The 24,164-nt window shown below is 40.7% G+C and overlaps 1 protein-coding gene across 1 annotated transcript in view; it reads left to right on the top strand.

Annotated features, from left to right (window-relative positions):
• Positions 1 to 24,164, top strand: part of vps9d1 (VPS9 domain containing 1) — a 36,603-nt gene that overhangs the window by 657 nt on the left and 11,782 nt on the right. The window contains exons 2-14 of the mRNA XM_082540698.1: positions 1,620 to 1,692; positions 3,499 to 3,696; positions 3,861 to 4,032; positions 4,244 to 4,355; positions 15,139 to 15,201; positions 16,421 to 16,473; positions 17,141 to 17,228; positions 17,602 to 17,684; positions 18,627 to 18,775; positions 18,993 to 19,361; positions 19,464 to 19,593; positions 21,604 to 21,809; positions 22,928 to 23,012. Coding sequence (XP_082396824.1) covers positions 1,620 to 1,692; positions 3,499 to 3,696; positions 3,861 to 4,032; positions 4,244 to 4,355; positions 15,139 to 15,201; positions 16,421 to 16,473; positions 17,141 to 17,228; positions 17,602 to 17,684; positions 18,627 to 18,775; positions 18,993 to 19,361; positions 19,464 to 19,593; positions 21,604 to 21,809; positions 22,928 to 23,012 — 1,781 coding nt within the window. The remainder of the gene's footprint in view (positions 1 to 1,619; positions 1,693 to 3,498; positions 3,697 to 3,860; positions 4,033 to 4,243; positions 4,356 to 15,138; positions 15,202 to 16,420; positions 16,474 to 17,140; positions 17,229 to 17,601; positions 17,685 to 18,626; positions 18,776 to 18,992; positions 19,362 to 19,463; positions 19,594 to 21,603; positions 21,810 to 22,927; positions 23,013 to 24,164) is intronic.

The following is a 24,164-nucleotide window of genomic DNA, read 5'->3' as shown; positions in this document are numbered from 1 at the left end:
GTCTGCACCAAGATGTTTACAACAGATCTTTTAAGTCCTGTAAGCTCTTCGGTGGGACCTCCGTGGATCAGCCTTGTTTGTTCACATTCCACAGATGCTCCCATCTCAAGTCAACACTTTAAACTCGTTGTTTTGCTCCAAATCATTGCTGAACAGTTTCTGCTTTGTGACAGGGCGCATTGTCTGAATTTCTACGAACATTATTGCTAAGGATTGTCTTATTGCATTGGAGTCACACTGGGTTAAATATGTACACTTGGGTTTTAAGGGGTATTTATTATTTTCTTCTTTTTTTGGGGTTGTATGGAAGCCCCAAACGCAATTTCATTGTTCTTGACAATGACAATAAATAAATAAATACTAAATACTAATACTAATTGTCCTGCTGAAAGAAGCTCCAGCCATCAGAGAGTCTGTAGGGCAGGGGAGTCCAACTCCAGGCCTCAAGGGCCGGTGTCCTGCAGGTTTTAGATCTCACCCTGGGTCAACACACCTGAATCAAATGATTAGTTCATTACCAGGCCTCTGGAAAACCTCAAGACATGTTGAGGAGGTCATTTAGCCATTTGAATCAGCTGTGTTGGATCAAGGACACATCTAAAACCTGCAGGACACCGGCCCTCGAGGCCTGGCATTCCCCATCCCTGGTCTACATGATCTGCAACCGTGCTCATGTAGGCAGTACCTGTCAAAGTAACATCCATGTGGATGGCAGGATCCAAGGTTTCCCAGCAGAACAGGCCAGCTGTCACTCACGCATGCATCAGTGAGCCTTGGCCACCCATCACCCTGTCGCTGTTCCTTCCTTGGACCACTTTGATAGATACTGTCCCCCCGATCCCTGCAGACCAGGAACACCCCACAACAGCTTATTTGTTTTTAAATTTAAAAAATCAGAGAGCTGCTCTGGGTCACAATTTGGCCCTTCGCTCAAATCTTCACATTTGCCCATTTTTCCTGCTTCTAACGTCACCTTTAAGGACGAAATGTTCACTTGCTCTGTAATATATCCCACCCACTAACACGTTCTTTGATGAAGAGATAATTATTCACTTCACCTGTCGGTGTTTATAAAGTTGTGATTGATCAGCGTATATATTTTCCTCTATGGTGATGTTCTCAAACTCGGGTCCTTTACAGGAAGCCTGCGAGTTTGAGGGCTCTGCGCAGTATCTAATATGTTCCTTGGAGTCTGTTTGTGTGCATGTGATATATTTTTCTATTGGCAGAACAAAATAAACGCTGTTGTTTATAAGTTTTGATTGGTTGGGTTGAGGTGACCCCTGACCATAGCTGGCAGTGACCTAATCTGTAGGCACTGTCACCTGTCTGTCTCTGTCCTGGTGCACAGAAACAGTAGGTGTGAATTTAGACCCAGGGCATCCTTTGTACTGGTTAAAGTGCAACTATGTTTCCTCTAAAAACAGATTATCCTCAGCACCACATGTAACCAGTCCAAAGCTGAACTGCTTTCCTGAGTTACAAAACTCTTTCTTTATCAAAGTTGGAGGGACTAAAAACTGCAACTAATGTGTTAATGCGATGCATGCCAGTGTGTGAGGTTATCAGCAGCCTGTGTACTTATAACAACTGATGGCCTGTTTGTGGTCTCTCTGCAGGAAGCTTACTGTGAATACCTCCGGACCATCCACTACATATCACATGCACTTTTGGAGGAAGCTGTTTCACAGAGTAAGAGCTGAAGGAAATGTGTGACTGATGATGAAGGAGCATAATGGTATAAGGTCTCTGCTCAGTTTACCTGTTAGTGTGCGAACAGTCCAGTGCTTGTTAAAGCAGACACTGAACACGGAACATGAACCAGTTTACAAGCAGAACTACCCTCCTGACAGTTTCCTCTGTTCCTTTAATACCTTACGAGAAGCAACCTCTGACAATACAGACGTACCGAAAGTTCCTGGAGCAGTGCTTCCTCGAGTGAGTCAGGCCCACAACTTCAGAGCAGGAAAAAGCATTGCTCACTTCCTGATCCAAAAATCAGTGCTGTTTGTTATTATCAAAGAATTCCCGCAGTCCTGCACTTCAGAACTCTTTAAAATGTTTGTATAGCAGTGGACTCATAAGGTGCACAACATGTGAAAGTGGCAGCTCATTCAGAGTATGAAATGTAACTGCATTAATGTTTCTTAAAGGTACTACATCTTTGATGCTCAAAAATGGAACAAAAATGTTTCAGCATTTGTTATTCATGGATACATCCGAGCAGTTTCATCGCTGTGCGATAGTCCAGATTTAATAGGGGACTATAGGGCTACAGCCCAAAAATGTACAACATGAAAATGGCCAATAATTGAATCTTTTATATGGAGTCTGTTGGTAAATCATATCCTGTGGCCGCCACAGTTACCAAAGCTCTACTCGGTTTAACATCTGTGGGTTTAAAGCTGATTGTTTTTATGAGGCAGATAGGCTCATCTGTTCATCATCTCAGGCTACGTCCACATGAAAACGGCGTTTTCGATCACTGAAAACGGAGATTTTTAAAAACTCCTGTCAGGGTAGAGATTCTCAAAAAACTCTGTTTTTGTGTTTACATGTGGACGCAGAAAACGGAGATTTACTCACGCAAGCTCAAAGGTGTGCACCTTGTTTGACGTGACGCTGTGCGCCATGTTATTGTTTACATGAGATGAATTTCTACAATGAGACAAAAAACTGTTGCTGTTACTCTGTGTGCAGTTTTTACACGCTTACACATGCAGTTACTGTCCATCCATTCAGAAAGGCAGAGGCGTCGTCAGTTTTGAATAAATTAACAAAAAATGTAATTAAAATTTATGCATGCTGTATGCATTTAGTTCATTCCCAAGTTGTGAGTCTACACCAGCCGAAATCCTGTTTCTGGTTATTAACATTTGAAATGATGAAGGTACTTGAAAAGTAACACAAAATTAGCTGCCTTTCCAGAAAAACACAAAGCTTTTGTCCTGAAGGTTTGCATAAAACCCTGTTTACTCTTTCCCTCCCAGGCTTCTAGACTGGCCAACATTTCTGCACGGCTAGGATTTGGCACGTTCTTGACAACGTTTGACTGCGTTTTTGGCGTTTACATGTGGACGGAGATATTTTTCCAAACTGCACGTGTGGACGGGATTTTTAAAAAGAAAGAAAATGGAAAATCTCCGTTTTCAAAAACACCCGTGTACGTGCGGATGTAGCCTCAGTGTACCAGCAATCATGGCACCATGACCTGTTTGTGTGGCTGCTTTGATCAATCAAAAAGCAGTGTTATCTGCAAGCCATAAGGGTACCATCTGAATGTGAGCGTGTTGGACTCGATGGATTTGTGACCCGGACCAATCAAGGGTTGCTACTCAGTAATCCTCTTGTTCCAACACTGTTAATCATTCCGATCAAGGCTTGAACTAATCAACCATTTGTGAAATTCAATCAGCTTTCTCATGCCATGTGATGACCTGTGTATAGTAGAGAGATTAATCCCATCTCATGGCGTGATATGTGTCTTTCTGGCCTCAGTGGAAAAGGAGATGGTGTCAGTGGAAGTGGCTCGGATGTTGACCCTAGCTGAGCAGTGTCTGGAGCGAGCCAAGTCATTTGTAGGGAAGAGCACCGAGCCCCCCGACCTGTCAGCTTCTGCTTTCTCTTCGGGTTCACCTGGCCTACCAGAGCCCCATCAGACTGCGGTCGTCCCTGCCTCTCACACTGCAGACACTGGTGAGTACGTTCTCCTCCAATCAGAAGCATCTCTTCTGTAAACACACTGGTCAGTCACTGCTAAGTTGGAGCCAGGAGTCACAAGTGAGATGTCACCTGCTGCACAGTGTTACGTCATCTCATTGTGTCTTTAGCCTGAGCTCTTGGTCTCTGTTTGACTGCAGTCACAGTACCTGTGGGTGGTGCTCCTGTGGCCACAGACCATAAATCCTCGAGTCCCAGAGTGAGCGGTCGCAGCAGGCTGTTGTCAGACGAAGCCAAGGAGCCCTCACCTTTCCTGCCTCCCGAAGTCTTCCACAAACTACAAGCAGAAGCGTCGCAGGACACGGGCAAAAAGTAAAGACTGGTTTTCATCAAGGAGAGGAAATATTGCTCCAGTGATAGAAGCTGGACAAACAAAGAAGAACAGACTTAGTAGTTGCTCTGGATTCCTGTAAAAGCACAGTGTTTTCAAGTGAAACAGCAAACGTGTTGCAGTCGATTTGTTATCTAAATTGACGCGCGCCGTGAGTCATGTATTGTTTGTTTATGCGTTTGTGCGCTGCAGGGAGCTGACACCCATCGAAGAAGCCTCACGTTTGAACCAGAAGCTGAAAGCTAATTACGAAGCTCGCCTGGCGAGACTCACACCTGGTCAAGCCTACCAGAAGACATCTTTGGTAAGTTTGGGAAATGAACTCGTCTCAGTCTGTTGTCACATACGCTACTTTGTTGTCCTTGTTTGAGCACAAGTTTATTTAAAAATGTAAAGACGTGACAACTTCTGTTAAAACGATTTCCAAAAATGTTACATTTTTTTATTTTAGTGATATATAAAAATTTGTTTAACAGTATTTTTTGTTTGCACCTTTATTTTGCATGTGGAATATAACAGGTAGATGATTTTTCTTAGCCAGAGGACAAACTTCCTGAGGAAGAGTCGGTCCAAACATCCCACTGGTTTTTAGAGTTTCACCTGAAAGAAGGGATTCAATTATTGATATTATTCCTTCCAGTTTTGCAGCATGTGTATACATATTTGGTCCGATTTGCCTGGATATTCAATCACACTTAATCTTTTTTCCCCCTCTAAAGCCACGAGGCTGCCGTGATGTCATCTGACAGAGTTATCATAGACATAACTTAATGATAATGGTCGCGCTCTGATTGCTACTTTCTGTCTCCCGTACTCGCTGAAGTTTGTTGTTCCCTGTCACTAAATGACCACAGCACACTCAATTTGCATGTGTGTGGCACAAATGAAACAAAGGGGGGCTTTTTTTGGAAAAGGGTCTAAAAATTGGTAGGTAAAGTTTATTGAAAACACTTCAATAAACTGTTTTAGATGGATTAGCTCTTGGTAAGTGCATTGCTCACACTTGTCTATAGTGTGCATCAATGAGAGAAGAGCCAAAGTTTCCATAATGAACCAGAAGAAGGCAGGCCTGAGGAGGCAGTACAGGGCTCAGTGTAAATCTCAGAAATTCACCTTCATGTTGATGCTACTTCAATATGTTCCCGCTTACTAAACTCCTCCACCTTAATGTAACGCCCTCATCAGCAATGGGCTCTTCAGCAGGGTGCTGCACCCTAACAGAGATGTGAGGAGCATGCCAAAGAACAGGTCAGAGCTGATGGCAAGCAGCATTAGAGTGGTGCTTTTTAAGTATTTAACATTAACATATGAGCATGCTGTGAATGTACATTCAAAGGTAATTTAAAGATAAGAACACACATATTCACATTTTACGTTTGTGTTTGATTTGATTTTGTTACCTGTAAATGAGGCAAAGAAAGAATTTATCAAAATAAAAGTTTAATGTTGCACAAAAATAGTGTTTATTTCGGTTATGCGAACTAAACGCAGCTAGCCGAGTCAAGTTTCATCGCAATGCCAGACTCACTCACCATCTCATTGTTTTCCCAGCATTACTCTTCACATTCATAATGCTCCATTACATCATGTATTTCATCAGCTCCAAACAAAAGCTCAGGCAGCAGCCAAAATGTAAATCCTTAAATGACGTGTATTAGTGAGTGTGGGAACGGTTGTGGGAAAACAGTGTTTATGTGATTGCTCTTTCTTTTTTGTCTCTGCTCAGCCTAAACAGAAATTTGACACACTTTTTCCCTGACTGTGGTCGCTCACCCTGTCAGTAAAATGTTTTTCTGCCTTTGCATTTGTAAATTAAACTTTCTTTGACTGCCTGGTAGACATTAGTCTCATGCACTTTGAATCTTCTTTAAAAGGACCTGTTATTCTCATTTGTTTTGTCTAAAACTTAGATTTAGCTAATTTCTTTTTAAGGCTTTCTTCTGATTGGCTGCCCCTTGCAGACAGAAGTTTTCACCAGCTGGTGGGTGAATGTACAGGTGGATGTATTACTACCAATAGTTTTTACATTTTGGTGACCATTGAAATTAAAGTTAATGCTTCAAATAAGTTGGTAAATAGAAATATGAATTACATAGGGGTGTAGATACTTAATCAAAGCCTCTCTGTGCTGCACCACCTGGTTTGTGGATACTGACATCTACAAGTGGTTTATATTAATCTAAGATCTAGGGACATTTATCATACAAATGCAAATAATGCAATTCTACTACAGAGATGTGGTAAACATTGATTAAGTGCTTGTAGTGGCAATTCCTTTACTTTTGTATGATCAAACGTCCCACAACTTAAAGTCCACAAGCCACTGCTGCACTGAGGTAATATTTCGTACGCAGGCAAAAGAAGTCCATTGTCCAAACCTTTTAGTTGAGGGTTTTGGTTTATTTATCCATTTGGCAAGCAATAACAAGATCCTTCCTACTGCTTCTCCTGCTCTGGTAAAAAACCATAGGCCCACCCCAATGCATGCTGGTCCTATACCAGTCTCTTTATTTATAGAAACAAAATGGCCCTACAGCTTTTACTGACTAATTTAACAAAATAACAACAAACAAAACAAATCATTTAAAACAAAATATTAACCGACAAATAAACCCCAAAATATAAGTAAACTAACAACAAACTTTAACTAATTTCAAAAATAAGAACAAAAACAAAAATAAAGAACAAATAGCTCCAACACTCCGGCCCCTAATTGTGCATACAATCACAATTACTTTAAAGTCCCAAAAGGAGGAGCTATTCCCTTAAACAAATCCTTAATTTTCATTGAGGATTTTCTTCACGATGAGGCTTCCAGTAGCAAAATAAGTTTTGTCACTGGCCTTTCCAAAACACTGGTCCTTGTTTGTAGTCTCACAGAACGCACCAAGCCTTTTGCATCCTGGTTTACATTTAAGACTTTCGCCATCATCCATGATCCTCTTGGAGCTGTAGCGTCTGTTTCCACCTTTTCCTGACATGCAAATCACTTGGATGAAACAGTCCTGGTGGAAAAACTGGTTTATTTTTCAGCAACAACAAGTGATTGGGTGTCAGTGCTTCAAGATCATTTGAGTCATCTGAAACTTTAGTAATGGGTCTGTCGTTCATTATAGCTTCAACCTCACAGAAGACTGTGTGGAGCCCTTCATCATCCAGAACTTGCTCCTTAAGAACTGAGGCTAAAATATTCTTTACTGAACGAATGAGACGCTCCCACACACCACCCTGGTGAGAAGCTGCTGGGATGTTGAAGTTCCATTTCATGCCATCCTGAACAAAAGCCTTTTGAATTTTGGCATGGTCCAGCTCAGTCAAACTTTCTTTCAACTCTCGATTCGCCCCAACAAAATTTGTAGCATTATCAGATCTGATGGTCGAAACTGGGCCTCGTCTACAGATGAACCTCCTCACAGCATTTATACAAGAGTCTGTATCAAGTGTACATGCAATCTCCAGATGTACTGCACGACTGGTGAAACAAGTAAAAAGAACTCCATACCTTTTAAGGAGACTTCGTCCTCTTTTAACACTTATAGGTCCAAAATAGTCCACTCCAACATTTGTGAATGGGGCTGTCTGGCAGGACTCTCTCTTCAGGCAGATCCGCCATCTTTTGTTCAACAAACTTTCCTCTGTTGCGTCTACACGTGACACAACGAGAGATGATTTTCCTGGCAGCAGAATTTGCATTTAGTATCCAGTAATTTTGTCTTAGTTTTGACAGCATGTGTGCTCTTCCTGCATGTCCCAACCTTTGATGGATATGGCGTAAAATCAGTGTTGACACATGCATATCTTTTGTCAAAATTACAGGATGCTTTAATTCCATAGGCATGGCTGCTTTATTCAATCGGCCACCCACTCTGAGGATTCCTGCATCCAACACTGGATCAAGTTTATAGAGACAATTTCCCTTAGAGACTCCTTTGAGGCCATTGCGGATTAAAGCCATTTCAGTCGTAAATTTCTGTTGTTGTGCATATTGAAGAATAGCTTGTTCTGCCTTTGCCAAGTCTTCTGGAGTGAGATTTCCTTTCTTCAAAGTGGTCTTAAATCTTTCCATTCTTATCTCCACTTCTTTCTGACCTTCCGGATCATTCTTATTCAAACCTGCAGCAAGCAACTCTTTCCTCTTCTGTGCCAACAACACCAAGACCTCTTTCATCTTTAAAAGCCAGGCTACAGAGATTTTAAGTTTTGCCCAAGACGAGAAGTAGAGGATAAAATAGCTGGTAGGATTTTGTAATTCTCTCACAATGGCATTCATTGTCAGGTCCCTTTTGACCTCTGGGTCATCTGCAGAAATTACACTGTACTCCACATCCAGTTTAGGCCATTCCTTTTCTGACTCATAGAGAAATTCTGGCCCTTTTATCCATCTCCTACATTTGAGGAGATCCCCAGCTCTCATACCTCTGGATGCGTCATCTGCAGGATTCTCCTTAGAAGAAACGTATCTCCACTGATTCACATCTGTTGCTTCCCGAATAACAGCAATTCTGTTTGCAACAAAAGTATTGAATCTTCTGGTTTCATTGGAGATGTATTTCAGTACTGTTGTGCTATCAGTCCAAAAAACTGATTTTTCCAACCTGACTTGCAGCTCCTTTTGCAGAAGCCTGTCCACCCGAACTGCAAGAACTGCAGCCGTCAATTCCAACCTGGGAATTGTAGTTTGCTTCAGAGGAGCAACTCTAGCCTTTCCCAGGATAAAAGCAACATGCGTGACGTTATTCTTTTCCAACTTTAAATATGACACTGTTCCATACCCATCTTGACTTGCATCAGAAAAATGATGAAGTTGTGCCCTATCTGGTCTTCCAAAGCAATTTGGTTTAATGCAACGTTCCACTTTAAACTTTGAAATCAGCTGGAGATCCTCCAGCCAATCACGCCACCGCTGGGAAAGAGAGTGGGGAATAACTTCATCCCACTTCAAATTTTGTCGGCAAAGCTCTTGTAGCAACAGTTTAGCTGGCATACTGAAGGGAGACAAGATTCCCAAAGGATCATACAGTGAGCTGACCACAGACAAAATTCCCCTTCTGGTGTTTGGACGGTCCTGCAGGGAGGTTCTGAACTGGAACTTGTCTGTTGCTATGCACCACTGTAAACCCAGTGCTCTCTCAACTGGAAGTTGATCTGTGTCCAAATCCAGATCCTTAATTTCCTTTGCTCTTCTTTCCTCTGGGATTGACATGAGCACTGTGCGACTGTTGCTGATCCATTTTGAAAGCTTAAATCCTCCTTTAGCGCAGATATCTGTCAGCCTCTTCACCATGTGCACTGCCTCCTCTTCTGAAGCAACAGATTTCAAACAATCATCCACATAAAAGTTTCTTTTGACTGTATCAACCACTTCAGCTGGAAACTGTTGTGCATTATCATCTGCAGTTCTCTGTAGAGCATAATTTGCACAACTTGGCGAAGATACAGCTCCAAACAAATGCACTTTCATCCTGCATTCCTGTGCAGATCTTGAAGTGTCACCATGTTGCCACCACAGGAAACGGAGAAAGTTGACATGTTTTTCTGAGACGTGAACTTGGTGAAACATGGAATCAATGTCCGCCATTAATGCAACAGGCTCTTGTCTAAATCTGATCAGAACCCCAACCAGCGAGTTTGTGAGATCAGGTCCCTGTAGAAGCTGACTGTTCAATGATGCTCCTTTATAAGTTGTTCCACAGTCAAATACAACTCTTAATTTGCCCTTTGTGGGATGATACACTCCATGATGAGGGATGTACCACACCTTTCCATCATCTTTGTGCAACTCATCTACAGGCACAAACTCGGCATATCCTCGTTCAAGCATGTTGTTTACACATTTAGTGTATTCATCCTTATAATGAGTATCCTTTTCAAATCTCCGTCTGAGACTCTGGAGACGCTGCTCCGCGACACAGAGGTTATTTGGCAAACTGGAACCTTCTCTCCTGAAAGGCAAATCAATGTGATAATGATTTCCAATAAGCTTTATTGAACTACTAACAATATCCATGAAACACAGATCCTCTCTAGACATTTCAGTCTGCTCCTCTGATGATCTTTCATTAAAATCATGATTGTACTGTTTAATCAACATGTCTTCAAGACGCTCAACAGAAATCCTATTGGCTGTTACAGCAGTGCAGTTGGTTTTATTTCCACTGTTACTTCCAGTGCGCAGGGGACCATTTATGACCCAGCCAACTTTTGTTTTTACAGCATAAGGTCCACCTCCCACACTGTTTATCACCTTCCATGGCTCCAAAACATTGGAAGCATCAGTGCCTATCAGTAGCTCCACCTCTGCATTAACGTTGTGAAGTTTAACAGGTTTAAGATGAGGCCACTGATCGATGTCGCTTTGCTGGGGAATATTAACTGTAGAAACTGGCATAGTCTTTTGAGTCAAAACATCTGGCAATGGCATGAAATCATTTGCTTCCAAACCAGACACTTCCAAACCAGACAGAACTTGTGTACTAACAATCTTATCTTGACTCATTGTTCTCAAAAAGATATTGGTCTTTTTACCTTTTACATTCAGCCTTTTTGCCAAAGTTTCTGTACAGAATGTACCTGAACTTCCAGGATCCAAAAACGCATAGGTTTGCACAATTTTATTACTCTTTTGGCTCTTAACTTGAACTGGAACTATAGAAAAAATTGCATCAACTTCATGACCAGCCCCATTATACCCACATGTCTGAGTGGTTGCAGTTGAAAAGTTGACATTAGAGTTTGTCCTCTGTTGAGTTTGTTCCGAAGACGCACCTGGATCCTTTCGCTCTATATGAAGAACCCCTGGGTGCCTTTGGTGACACACGTCGCAATCCAAACGACTCCTACAGTCTTTGCTCGTGTGACCAACTTTTAAACAACCAAAACAAATTCCCCTTTCCTTGATAAAAGTCAACTTATCCTGATGCGTTTTAGCTTTAAACTGCTTACAATTCTCTAGTAAATGGTTGCTGTGTGAACAAAACAAACAACTATGCAGAACGGCGGAAGTTGTTCTGCTTCCAGTTGATTGAGTTTTGATTCCTGGCACTGTACTGACATTAGTGGCAAAACTACTTCCCTTTTTTCTTTGCTTGGTAGAACTTGAAGCTTTAAAGCTGCTTCCAGATTGTGAGTCTTGTATGTTGCCAAACACTGGATCTGATGCTACTTTTACCTGTTTTATTATAAAGGTAACCAGATCAGTGAATACTGCTCTGTAACCATTTTGTTCCTGCAGTTCATAGGCAACAACTCTCCATTTTTCCCTCAATTTGTATGGAAGTTTCATAACAACCATTCTCATATTTGAGGGCAAATCCAACTCCTTCATATAAACAACTTGCTGCATTAGATTCGAACATCCTTGAAGAAAAAGAGAGAATGACTGTAGACCTTTCACATCCTCACTTTTAATAGGTACCCAACTCACAATCCTCTCCATATATGCAGAGGCAATTTTATTTTCGTTCCCAAAATGTTCTTCAAGAAGCTCTTTGGCTGTGGAATAGCCCTGCTCAGGTGGTAAGTGCTGACAACTATGCACCAAATCCCTAGGCTGCCCCCTAGTGAACTGCTCTAAAAAATGCAAACAGTCGCTCCAGTTATCAGTTTTAGCTTCCACTCCATTTTCAAAGGCATTCATAAATGATCTGTACTGTAAAGGGTCGCCATCAAACACAGGGATGTTTCTGGCGGGGAGGACAGAAGATAAGTTTTGTTTTACAAGCAAAGTAGTGATGTCATTTTGTTTTTGCATAATATTTACAATCTCCTTCGTGCAGTTCCCAGTCAAAGTAGGAGACTGAGGCTGTGTTTGCTGCGTCACTTGAGCTGAATCATCAACCTGATGTTGGGTTTGACTTTGTCTAGGTACGATTACTTGTGATTCAGATGCAGAATTTATACCAGAGTAATCTCTTGATGTTGGAACAAATGTATCGGCACAAGGATTTAAACTAGGCGCTTCTTGTACGTGCCCCCTTTCAAAATAAGAGTTCATTCCATCAGAATGCTCAGAGCTACAAACTGAATTTATTTTTAAGACACGAAGCTTTGCATTAGTGGCTGCCAGCTCTGTTTCCAAGGATAATGTCTCCTTTTCTTTTCTCAGTTTCTCCTTTTCTTTTCTCAGTTTTCCCTCTTGCGCTTCGATAGAATGTTTTTTCTTTAATGCAGCCAGTCGCTCCATGAGCGCTGCCTTGTCAGCCGCAGCTTTAATGCGTGCGGAAGATGTTGATGAAATTCGACTTTGCTGTGACAAGGTTTTTGAAGGTGGTTTTACACTTGAGATATTAGAGACACTGTCTTCAGGTTTTATTTCATCCAAACTTTCAACAGCTTTATCATTGCGAACAGTATTGTTTTGTTCAGTATACGGCTCGCCCGCCTCCTGCAACCAAACCTTTACTTTGTCCATAAAAACAGAGAATGCTGTCATCTTCGACTGAAAATGTGCAACTTGCCTTTTCACTTCATCTTCTGGCAGTGGCAAACTTAAAAAGGATTCTTGCAAAGCGTTTGCATCTTGATAGCATTTAATAAACTTCCCAAATTCAGAAGACACTTCCTTAACGTTTTCATGTGAGGTCATTAAAGCGGAAATTTTCCCCATGTACTTAGATGCTTGCTTACACATTGAACTGCGCTTTTCTTGGCATGTCTTTATATACAAATCCAAACCTTTTGGCGTAAATTTAACGCTTCTTTTCTCTGCTTGCATCTCAGTGTCATCCTCTCGTTTACTCTTAATATCCGACATTTTTATTGTCCTCTTGGATTATTTCAAACTTTATAAAGATGCACAGCACACTGAGAGTCCATAGCCTAAAGTACAAACATGACATCCATTTACCTGCCTTTTGCAGCGGACAAACATTTCCACAGAGGGCGTTGGCATGTTTCAATTAGCGATCCAATTATGCACCAATTTAGTACGTCAAAACTCAGTTCATCAGTCTTTGTAGTGAAATAATGTCTTTAAACTCCAATAGCTTCACCGTTTTCCTTTACGGCTTAAACAATATTATCACTCACCAGCTTTGACGAACGAGTGACATGTTGATCCAGGCTTCAACATCAAATCCGTCTGGATTACTCACCAGACGATCCAATAACTTTTATTCGAGTTCGACGGTGATCCTTGAAATCCTTATATCCATTAATGAAGGATTATTCCTTTGTCCACGGGAAGGTTTTTTACTTTGTGTAGTGGCAATTCCTTTACTTTTGTATGATCAAACGTCCCACAACTTAAAGTCCACAAGCCACTGCTGCACTGAGGTAATATTTCGTACGCAGGCAAAAGAAGTCCATTGTCCAAACCTTTTAGTTGAGAGTTTTGGTTTATTTATCCATTTGGCAAGCAATAACAAGATCCTTCCTACTGCTTCTCCTGCTCTGGTAAAAAAAACCATAGGCCCACCCCAATGCATGCTGGTCCTATACCAGTCTCTTTATTTATAGAAACAAAATGGCCCTACAGCTCTTACTGACTAATTTAACAAAATAACAACAAACAAAACAAATCATTTAAAACAAAATATTAACCGACAAATAAACCCCAAAATATAAGTAAACTAACAACAAACTTTAACTAATTTCAAAAATAAGAACAAAAACAAAAATAAAGAACAAATAGCTCCAACAGTGCTATTGATTTAGAATAAAATATCCTCAGTTTCTTCTGTTATTCGCCTAATAGTTGTATTTAATATGTATTTAATGTCACAAACTTTGACCTCAGTTTAAGTACTGAATCATTTTCTGCGATGGTAATCAAAAATAATGGAAACTCTGGTGGATTAAAGCGCGCTACCTGTGCTTTTATTTTGTATTCTGGTCTTCCGGTTCGCGGTTCCGCTGCTGTTAATGGTGAGTGTGACGGGCGGAGGGAGCAGGCTACCTGAGAGCGTTTTATTTTAGCCGGGTAACGTGTGAGCTACAAAGCAGAACTTTCTCTCGTCGTTTTTTATAATTTTAGTGGGAAACTCGCTACATTAAAAATATATAATAAATAATGGTAAGCAAAATGCCGCCAAGTTTAGCTTACATCTGGTTAGCTCGCTATTTTCTTAATTGGCTCGGTTGTAGGCTAACACTTCTTTTTCTGTAGAGATCTTTTTTATTTTGAGCTGTAGGTTTTTAAAGTAACGTTAACTTGTCAGTTAGGTGCGGAATATGTTTCGACAGTCTGCGGAGCCTCGTGTTTTCTGGAGGAAACTGAAGGCGTTTGTAAAGGTAAAGTCATAATGGCTAATTTTGTTAGCCAATTAACGCCACTGACGCGTCCCCCCCACAAGCTTTTAATGACACTACCGTGGCAAATAATTAGGGCATTGTGTTTTAAAATACACAGTATAATAATTAAGTCAATATAAATAAACTGAAAATGCTCTGTGGTTTATGGAAAAAGGTGAAGTATTTTCAAGGTTTGCACTTTAAATTGCACATCAGGGATTCCCAGTATATTTAACGTTTATTTACAGAATGGTATTAAAACTACGTGGGGCGTCTTAAATAGTTTTTAATGTAACTGCTATTACAAAACATGTAAACCAGGAGATATCCTTTTAATACAGAACCACAACATGATATAGTTGTAAAGTAAAGTAAGAGTTTTGTGGCTGCACACTTGGAGTGGAGGGAACTAGTTTGTGTTGGTATCACCAACAAATACTTTACTTTCATGTTGTGTGGAACTTGGATGATGCACCCTGTAGTTTTTTAAGTGGTGGTCGGCAGTGTCATTGACATTTCTGGTGTGGATTTTGTCCCCTGTTGGCCCATATGTGCCTCCACATTTCTGAGTCGATGCAGGAAAAACCTTTATTTTTCTAGTACTTAGAAATCTGAGTTTAAGGTATGTGTGAGTCGCGGTTGTTTTATTTACAGAAAGATTCATCAATGGTTGCTATCTTTTTTTTTTTTCTCAAATAGAGGAAAGGCTGCATTAAGGCCCAGGGGAATATTTTGAACTTTGATTTATGTTAAGCTTTTTTAGTAGAGTCCAAGATTAGATCTCATTTTATTGAACAGATGCATACAGTGAAGTAAAGTAATAAGTAAATAGCCTTCTCTCCATTTTCCCCATTCAGACACTCTCTCTCCAGCGGCAGATGATGGAGAACCTCATCATAGCCAAAGCCAGGCAGGATGCTGTATCCTTTGAATATGGTAAACAGTTGGATTTACTGCATGGGGCTTTAAGGTTTGTAGCAATCCAAATGCAAAAAAACAAAGATGTGTATTAATTTTGAGCAACAATCCCCGCCTTGATGCTTGCATTATGTTCAAATGCCAATGAAGTAGGTGGTGCATTGCTGGGAATTGGGCCAGGAGAAGAGAGAATGGTTAAAGCGGAAAAGGACATTAAACTTTGGATTTCTGATTTAGGAATGTTGATTTTTGCTTTTTTTTTTACGTTCATCCTTTAGCTGAATAAGCTTTGCTTTTGTTGTTTGATGTATCCTAAATTTTATGCTCTCTGAGTTAAGCGGTCCTTTTTGGATCGCCTTGTTTAAATTGCAGAGTTAGTTGTGGAAACAACACACTAAGAAAGAAATCACTCTTTGCAGAATCACCCACTCCACTGGCATAAACAGTACTTTTAGATTCCAGCCACGGTGTGGCTTCAGTGCTGTGGATAGTTTGGATCCACACTAACACTGCAAAACACCAAAATCACACAATAGCAAACTAACTTGCTGAGCCAAACTCTGTGTTGTGTAAGGTGATTTGAGTGTTTTTTGTCAGTGGAGGCTGGTGGAGTGTAGTGGCTTCACTTTCCCAGTGAAGTTCACTTTCCTCAGTCAGTGATGCTGACCCACAATCGTTGTTGTTATTATTGTTAGATATTAAATATGCTTTGACAAAGTTTATTGAAAGTTCTGAGTAACCAGCTGCTTTTAAATGACTTGTAAAGTTGACCTGTTGCTACAGCAGAAAATGCAAAGATGTGCATTTTACATTCAGACTAAAAACCAACAGATTTTTGATCCATATTACTCAAATGAGACTTCCCAGTGTGTTGGAAATCTCTCTGGTTAAACGGTCGTACAAATGTAAAACGTGGTGACACTGATAATGCAGCTCACCTGTGTTTCATCAGCTGATCTGTAGGTCGTACAGCTTTTTGTAAAGCTCTTTTACATTTGCTTGAAAAATGACTGAAGCTTTTAATCAGTTACTGATTGCTGATTAAGTTTATACTTGTAATACTAAAAAGTTGTTACAAGCTTCTTATCAAAGAAAAATCCATTGGTTTGGACATTAGTGGCAACATGTGAGTAGTATAACTCTCTAAAGCTTTAATTTCCCAGGATATACTCACGTCTTATCCACGCAATGGTTTGGAGATTTCCTTAATGTTGACATTAGCTACAGCGGAAGATGGAGGACAGAAGACTGAGGCTGCAGGAAGAGGCCAACAGGTACAGTGAGCTTTTCATTAACACAGTGAATTAAACTAAAGCATCTTTGTTTTGGTCACCTTAAATGTAAATGTATAAGAGCTGTGCACTCCTCTCTGTGCTCATGCCTGATGCAAGCTGGGACAGGAAGTTATATTTCTAGGGAGGTGTTATATGATGACCGATAGGTTTGCACTGTGAATTTCATACAGAAGTATAAAGTCCCTGCAATAAATCACAGATGTCAGGAAAACTGGACACACTTTTGAAAATTATTTTTTAAAAGTTCTGTAAATAACTTATTTTTTTTAATGCACAGATTGAACTCTGTAGCTATAAATAGGTTTCCATAATATTTCTCATTTCTTTTCTTCACACCTGCATGTAATTAATTCCTTCTTCTATTTGCACATTTGGTTAACCAGACATGACAGTGATCCTGTATTAGTATAACTTCTGTGCTGTTATTTATAGCATTTATTGACCAAATTACAGTGTTTATAAACTGTGTAAATAACCTACTGCATAATAAACCAGAGATTGCAGGTTTCTTGCTGGGGTTTTGCAGTCAGGACAAAAACATAGTGGATGTTGGAACCTCAACAAGGGGATCTGCTTCCAAAATTAGCGATCACTGGCAGGCATACAATTTCAGTAACCTCTCCTGTGTGTGCGTTTGTCATTCCAGGAGATTTGCAGCGTCTGGGGCAATGACTCCAGAGGAGCGAGAGCAGCGTATTCTCTACACCAATGTTCTGGAATATGAACAGGACCATGTAAGTTTAAATGCTATTAAAAAGTGTTGGCAGGTGTAAATGAAGATTAGAAGACTTTGCATAGCAGCAAATAATTCAAGTACAGTAAACAAGATGGCAAACTCTGGACCTACATATTTATTTCCTCTTCAAATCTCCAGTTTCCAGCAAAGTATCTTAGTTTGTTCCAAATCACACAGAGTTGCATGTTGTTGTTTTTCTACTGATGCAGTGTCGATGCACAGCAAGTTACAGGCAGCCCACGTTTCAGCAGTCCCCTCTGTTTTCTTTCACAAGTTCTCAAGTATTGAGTTTTATGTTGGTTAATTAATGACTAATCACTTAATAGACCTTTATATATGTGTTTATGACGTTTTTGTTTTGGCCTCTTTAGGATTGGCCCAAACAGTGGAAAGCCAAAATGAAGAAGACTCCTGATGTCTCGTTAGTGTCAAATCTGGTCTCCTACCTGCTCAGGTAACTGACAACAAGGTGGAAAACGGTTTATTTTTCTTGTGTGGAGAAATACCTGTGCTATTTATTTGTGCTTTTTTTTTTTTTTTTTAACACAACAAGACACAGTCAAAGCATTCAAATGTTGTGACTGCTCAGGATTGTCCTTTCTGGGTTTTATTCAAGTATTGGGGTGTTTAAGTGGTGTTTTGTCAATCAGAAGGGTAGTTTGGCTTGAGTGTCTGGAGAATTGCAAAGAGACGAAACCAGGCAGTAAGCCGAAACTAAAGTAACGAATAGGGAAATATGCATAAAGGCAAAAAACTGTCTGCCACGACTTCAACAACACCAGAGAAATTGAGCTGAATTCGAGGATTGATTTGACTTTCTCTTTGTCCTTTGGTTTGACATGTAGTTAATAAAAGTTTCACTTATTATTATCAAATTTACAGTAAAGTTAAACACAATAATAAATCATATACAGCACAGATTTTATAGAATATGCATAAACGGTTGTGTATTTGCTTCAGATGGTTTAACTGTGCTACAGAATTAGGCAGTCCTAATCCTGCATGTACTTGTTTCACTGAGAGTAGTTTGGACTTCTGGTAGAGGAGCTCATATGCGTGTACACACACAGCACCGCGCGATGACAAAGCAAACACGTTTGTCAGAGTTTAGAACGAATGCAGTCTGAAGAGAGCTGCATGCCTTTAATGAAGAAACACTCAGCTCTAATCCATTTTAAGACAAGTGAAACACAATGTAGTGCAGAGTATTTACAGATGAATGATAATGAACCTTCTAAAAGATGTTCAGTCATTTAATGATCTTTAATGATTTCTGGAGCACAGTTTGTTATTAATCTGTGGACTTGGAAAGTTTTTTTAAATTGTGTTATCCCACAGCCGTTTCTGATTTTGCATCGTCAGTGGATTCTGTTATCGCTCTTAACTGTGTCCTCAGCCGGTCCGACCACCCAGTTGTGAAGCTGCTGAGGAAACATCAGTACCGAGTTTACAACCGGCTGTACCCCATCGTTAGTAAAGGTCTCCCTAAGAGTCCCGCCATGCCACTGAGACCACGTCACAGCATTCACAACCCACTTCATCCAGGTAAGGGGTTGGTTTGGAAGACAGTGGGTTCATATTTATGTTCTCTTGGCTTCTTTTTTGTGCAAACTAGTTTAAATTTTTGTTAATGAGGATTTGAGACAGAACACTGGATTCAGCTCTACTCTGTATGGGCAGCATTTAGAGGTTCTGGACTCGTGATGCTGTTAATTGGAGTGAACCAAGTTACGTTAATGGTGACATGTTCTGAATCACACAGAGACTCCGAAGAGACCAGTCAGGACAGCATGTAGTACCCAAAGTGTAAAGAGCTTCAGCACAGACTCCTTGATTTCTCCCTCGCGCTCCCACAACCTCATCCCTAAATATGAGGAGGAAGAGGCGGAGGAGCCCAGCGAGCAGGGGACAATGGACCGGGAGAACTCATTTGAAGATCTGGAGCAGTTTGTGACTCAGATGGATTGGGTTCAACCCCCCAGCAGCACAGACGACACTGCCTCGGATTCAGATTCGGTCTGCGATTTTTCTGTGCCGCTGGAGCAGGATGAGAGCCACGTCCAGGAGCTGGAGAAGAGAGCGCTTAAAGAACACCTGAAAGCTGTCGTCAAGGACGTTCATATTGCAATCGGTGAGCACAGCTTGTTGTTTTGGAACAGCAAACTCTTCTCTTGTCACGACATTTGCATTCATTGATGGGAGTTAAATGATACGGCTGTGTTCTGTCTTTCAGATCAGCTTCTGTCTTTGTGTTTGCTGTCCTTTGAGTGCCTAAACACTGCCAGCTTTAAGGACCTGTGTCTCGCCAGCATTGAGGAAGCCTTCTTCACACCTCTGTGGAGCGCCCTAGTGGCTCTTTTCAGGTAGTGCACCTGTAATCCTCAGTTCTGTGCCAGAGGCACAAAGGTGCCGAAACACCAATAATCAAAGAGCTGTTTAGATAATAGAGATCTTATAATCCACTATGGCCAAATGTAACCAAATTCTTGAGAAATATAGTGCATAGAAACTGCTTTCCTATTAAATATTAAATTATACGTACTATTAAGTAACTGCCTTACTGCTTCTAATAGATTATTCATCCAGATTTGAACACCCAAATTTAAGCTTGGCTTCCTGCAGGTCGTTAAAAGTCTGAGTTCCCATAAAACAGATATTTTTAAGGTTGTGAAGAAAAAATAAGATAAAACAAGTTAACATGTTTCTAACATTGTTGTCCCTTTATCACCCATATTTATTAAATTTAAGTTTTAGTGTGGGACGAAACACTAGGAGGCATTAATTAGTGTTGGTGACATCTTTAAATCCCCAACAAAATTCAAAGAGTCATTTATTGTCACGTAAAAGAAATGTGACAAATACTGTATAGTAATGACTTCACTGTTGAGCAGTCATGCAAACTCGCTAACTTACTGTTAGCAAAATGTTCTTCTGTCACAGAGTGTAGGGTGTGAGACGGTGCTCTTAGGAAAACACAGGTGCAGTACACGTGCCGGTTCAGATCTAGAGGTAATTTGTGAAAACGTTTACCTGAATTTAAAAGGTTGCTGCAGAGTAGAGAAATGGATCAAAACAGGCTGCATGCAGAGAGAAATGAGTCTTAGACGTATGTTATGCTGTCTGCTTACACTGGATGGAAAAGGCTGCTACAAATGTAGCTTTCAGACTGTGTAAAAACACTTAAAAAGTTCATTTAACCAGTGGGTCAAGGTCTCTGACCAGCATGGGGCAGTGCTGCTCTTGTTTTTGCTCAGCTTCCCTCATCTGCTGTTCTCTGGTTGGGTTCTCAACTTGTTTGTGTTGCAGATTTCGCTGTAGTTGACTGTGATGGTACTTCTAACATTATTGTGGTTTATATTTGATTCCCAGTTGTGTGCTGTGCCATTAATTTTCCGCATTTCCTATACTCAACCTTTAGTTTAGCTGGATTCAAACAAATTCAGTGGTAGTTGGTGTCGTGGCACTGAAGTGAGCTGGGTGATTTAGATAATTAAGATAAATATAAAAAATATGTTTAAAATAAAATTTAAAAAAGCTCTTGCAAGAAGCCAGAAAATTAGAGTTTAAAGATTTTATGTCGGAAACAGCTTGAAAGAAATTTGAGATCCGATCTTCAGCAGTATCCCTGTGTTTGTCGGTCAGACCCGCCCTGCGCTGATGCATGATTTCAAAACACGAACGCTCAGCTGGAGACTTCAGAAAGGTGACATCACCTGCATCACCATGGCTGTGTTCATCCTTTATATACAGTCCACTGTTACCACATGGAAGCTGTATCGTTTCTTGAATGACGGAGGAGAATTTTAAGTTTTATTGATACTAATAATTATGCATCAACTTGCCATACTTTTTACTTTATTGCAGAAATAAGAAGTGGAATAGCAAGAATTCTGCTCTGCAGTGTCTCGTGGTGATGTGCCCTAATTTTAGCTAGAAGCTAAAGTGGAACTATTTTTGTTGAGTTTTATGTTAAGCAGGTATGAGGGTGTCAGACAATGATCCTGTGGAAGAGCGATGTGTTGTGCTCATGTTCTAAATATTAACAACCACGTCAAGAAATAAGAAAAGCTTCTTGATTCTGGGGTTTTTATTCCACTTTAGGGTATGTTTTTAATCAATTAGACAGCAGGAGCTCAGTCTGTGACAGTTATCCAGCTTAGTTTCCAGGAAAGCTTTAAAAAATTATTCCTCATTCTGCCATCGACTAGGAATAACCTGGAGTTTAAATATCCAAAATGTACCCCCTACACAACCACTACCAGGTTTTCATGTGACGCTTCCCAGACTTGTATCATTCTTTGCTCCGTTTCCATCATTTAGTTATTTGTCCGTTTGTTGGATTTCGCTCTGGAGCCATATGTCTTTGATTTCAGGAAGGTGTATGTAGAAAGGGAGGAGGCCTACGAGACCAGTGTGAAGCTGTACAGCGATGTTTCACCTAGAGATATCGGCATTCCCTTGAAACTGTTTCCCCAAAATACCGGTTCCCCACAAGGTTCCTACCCCTACGGGTCTGCTATCCAGGAGCTCAAACTTCTCATTCATGACCGATGTCCACAGAGGAAACTGGAATGCATTGGTGAGTCAGATTGTGTTGTTTTTATTCTCGTTTACACAAAGGCAGAGTTTTGGGATGGAAAGCTGCTCTTAAGAGAGGATTAATTCCAATTGAAAGAAGAAATACACCCTTTTCTGGCAGAAAACCATGGCCTGAGGCTTGGTACTGCTCTGCCTCTAACCTCCTCACGCTAATTTTTATTTTAGTATTTGCAGGTTTTGAAAGGTACAAAAAACATTTAATTTTGCTTCGTTAGAAGGGTTTCATGTTTGTTCGAAACTCTTTGGTGACTGGTGACGTGTCCTTTTGAATTTTAAATTCAGTCTGTTTTTAATCATAAGACCTCACATTTATAGAAAACTAAGTGTTATTATTCATCAGCATTAAACTTTACTAAAAGCTCTCTGCATCTGTAAAGTGTGAGGGCAGCCAGCCGTTAGGTGCACGTCCTCAGAGTGAAGAAGGCATAAGTCAATTCTTCTTGTGAGCTTTAAAGATAAACAGTTCTTGGCCAGATGGTCTCTGATGTCACTCTAAACCAGCATTTATGTATTTGCACTAAACCCAGAAAAAAACATTTTGTTCAGTAAATGATTGAAATAATAATTTTGTACCTTAAACTTTGCTTTGAATCCATTTTTGTCAGTCTCACAGACCTTTGACAGTCGGTCTGTTCTCACAGCAGCTGAAATCTAATGACTGTGTGGGCTGACTCATTATAAACAGAATATCAGCCTACTGCCTGCTCCTGTCACACAGTCTGCTTTAGGTCATTGTCCTGCTGTAGGGGGAAATAGCCTGCGAGGTCTATGGCCGTTCCCTCCACTGCAGCGCCCGAGGCGTTCACACCTGCTCCATGTAACATGTCAGATATTTCCGAGCACGTTCTTTCTCATCAGAACACCTCAAACTCCAAATAAGATTCATCTGTCTGTAACACTTTGTCCCAACGCATCTGTTTAATGTCCCAATGCGCCCTTTGTTTTTTTCTTTCCTCTCAACTTTGCATCCAAACCTGTTTCTCTGGCTGCTATCTCTAATTACTGGGTCAATACTTCGATATCTTATATTATATTTGAAGCATTCAGTCTGTATTGCAGTGCTCCATGAGTTTTATCGTTTCTTGTGTTTTGTTCCAGTGAGGACGTTACGCCTGATCTGTGCCTGTGCTGAGGATTACAGGTGTCTTCATGAAGGGGACGCGACTCCCAAAACAGCGGCCATGTGAGTAAATGATCAGCTCCAGTAAGTATCTGGGCCTTTACTGTGGTACTGCACTGACCAATCTTTCTTTTTCACTAACACACAAAAATGACAAATGTAACTGAGAAACAATGCAACAGTTATACAACACAGTGGTGTATTGTTCTTTTAGTTGAATTGCTATAAAGTACACCTCATTAAACTTAAATGAAAGCCCTTTCCTCATTGCATATTCCTCCTAATAGGAAGGGAAAGACTCTTCCGAGATCCGCTCATAAGTACCCAAACATCATTTAAGGGGTCCCTGCCTTGGTAGCTGCCCTGTCAGCTCTCATCACTGCTCATTTAGGTCTGGCACAGCAGGCGCTGTCTTGGGTCTGTTACCCTCCTGTAGAGCGCCTCTTCCTGACCAGGCCCAAAAGTGGGTCGTCCTGGCTGAGCCTGCAACACACCATGGTCCAGTGAGGAGGTTTGGGGAATAAATGAAAAGGGATGGAGTTTTGTGGACTGAACAGTGATACCCAGAGACAAATGCTCAGTAGGTTGTAGCATGCATAGGGTTCAGCAAATTAAACGCGTTCTTTGTTGACAGAGTTGGACCAAAACTTTGTAAAATAAATGGCAGCCGAGCTCTGCATATTTCTCATCGTGGCTTCGTATTATCGCTGAACTGTATCCGCTAGAGAACGTGTTAAAATCAGCATGAGTTTGGGCTTCATCTGTAATTTGGGCTGACAGTATTTTGGCATTATTATTTATGCAAACAGAGACTGAGACTTCTAGTGACCGCAAGTAAACAAACAGACGCTGGATTTCCTTTACTGAATGGGTGGGGATCATAGTCCTAGAATAAGAGCATTTATGAGGCTGTTAAAAGGACCACACTTAAGTTAAGGTTAGACGTTTTATAATAGGACTCGTAACAGTCGACTCAAAACCTAGGGGGGATATGTCAGCAGCTTTTAAATGGGTTTTATGTGTGATTAATGCTTGTAAAAATCCTGTTTGCTCCAAGAGTCAAGGGGGAAAACATCTTCCTCCTTCAGAAAGCTCTTGGATACGTTTTCTTCTTTGTACACTCCAGTTGTTGTTGTTGTTGAGCGGCTGAGGCAGTGTCTCCTGCTCCATATCTGTCTCTTTGCATCGGAGCGCTTGTGACGTGATGAGACACGG

Source organism: Aulonocara stuartgranti (assembly GCF_965226115.1).
Source record: "Aulonocara stuartgranti genome assembly, chromosome: 7".
NCBI classification, from domain to species: domain Eukaryota; kingdom Metazoa; phylum Chordata; class Actinopteri; order Cichliformes; family Cichlidae; genus Aulonocara; species Aulonocara stuartgranti.
This window is presented reverse-complemented; position numbering and strand designations above follow the sequence as displayed.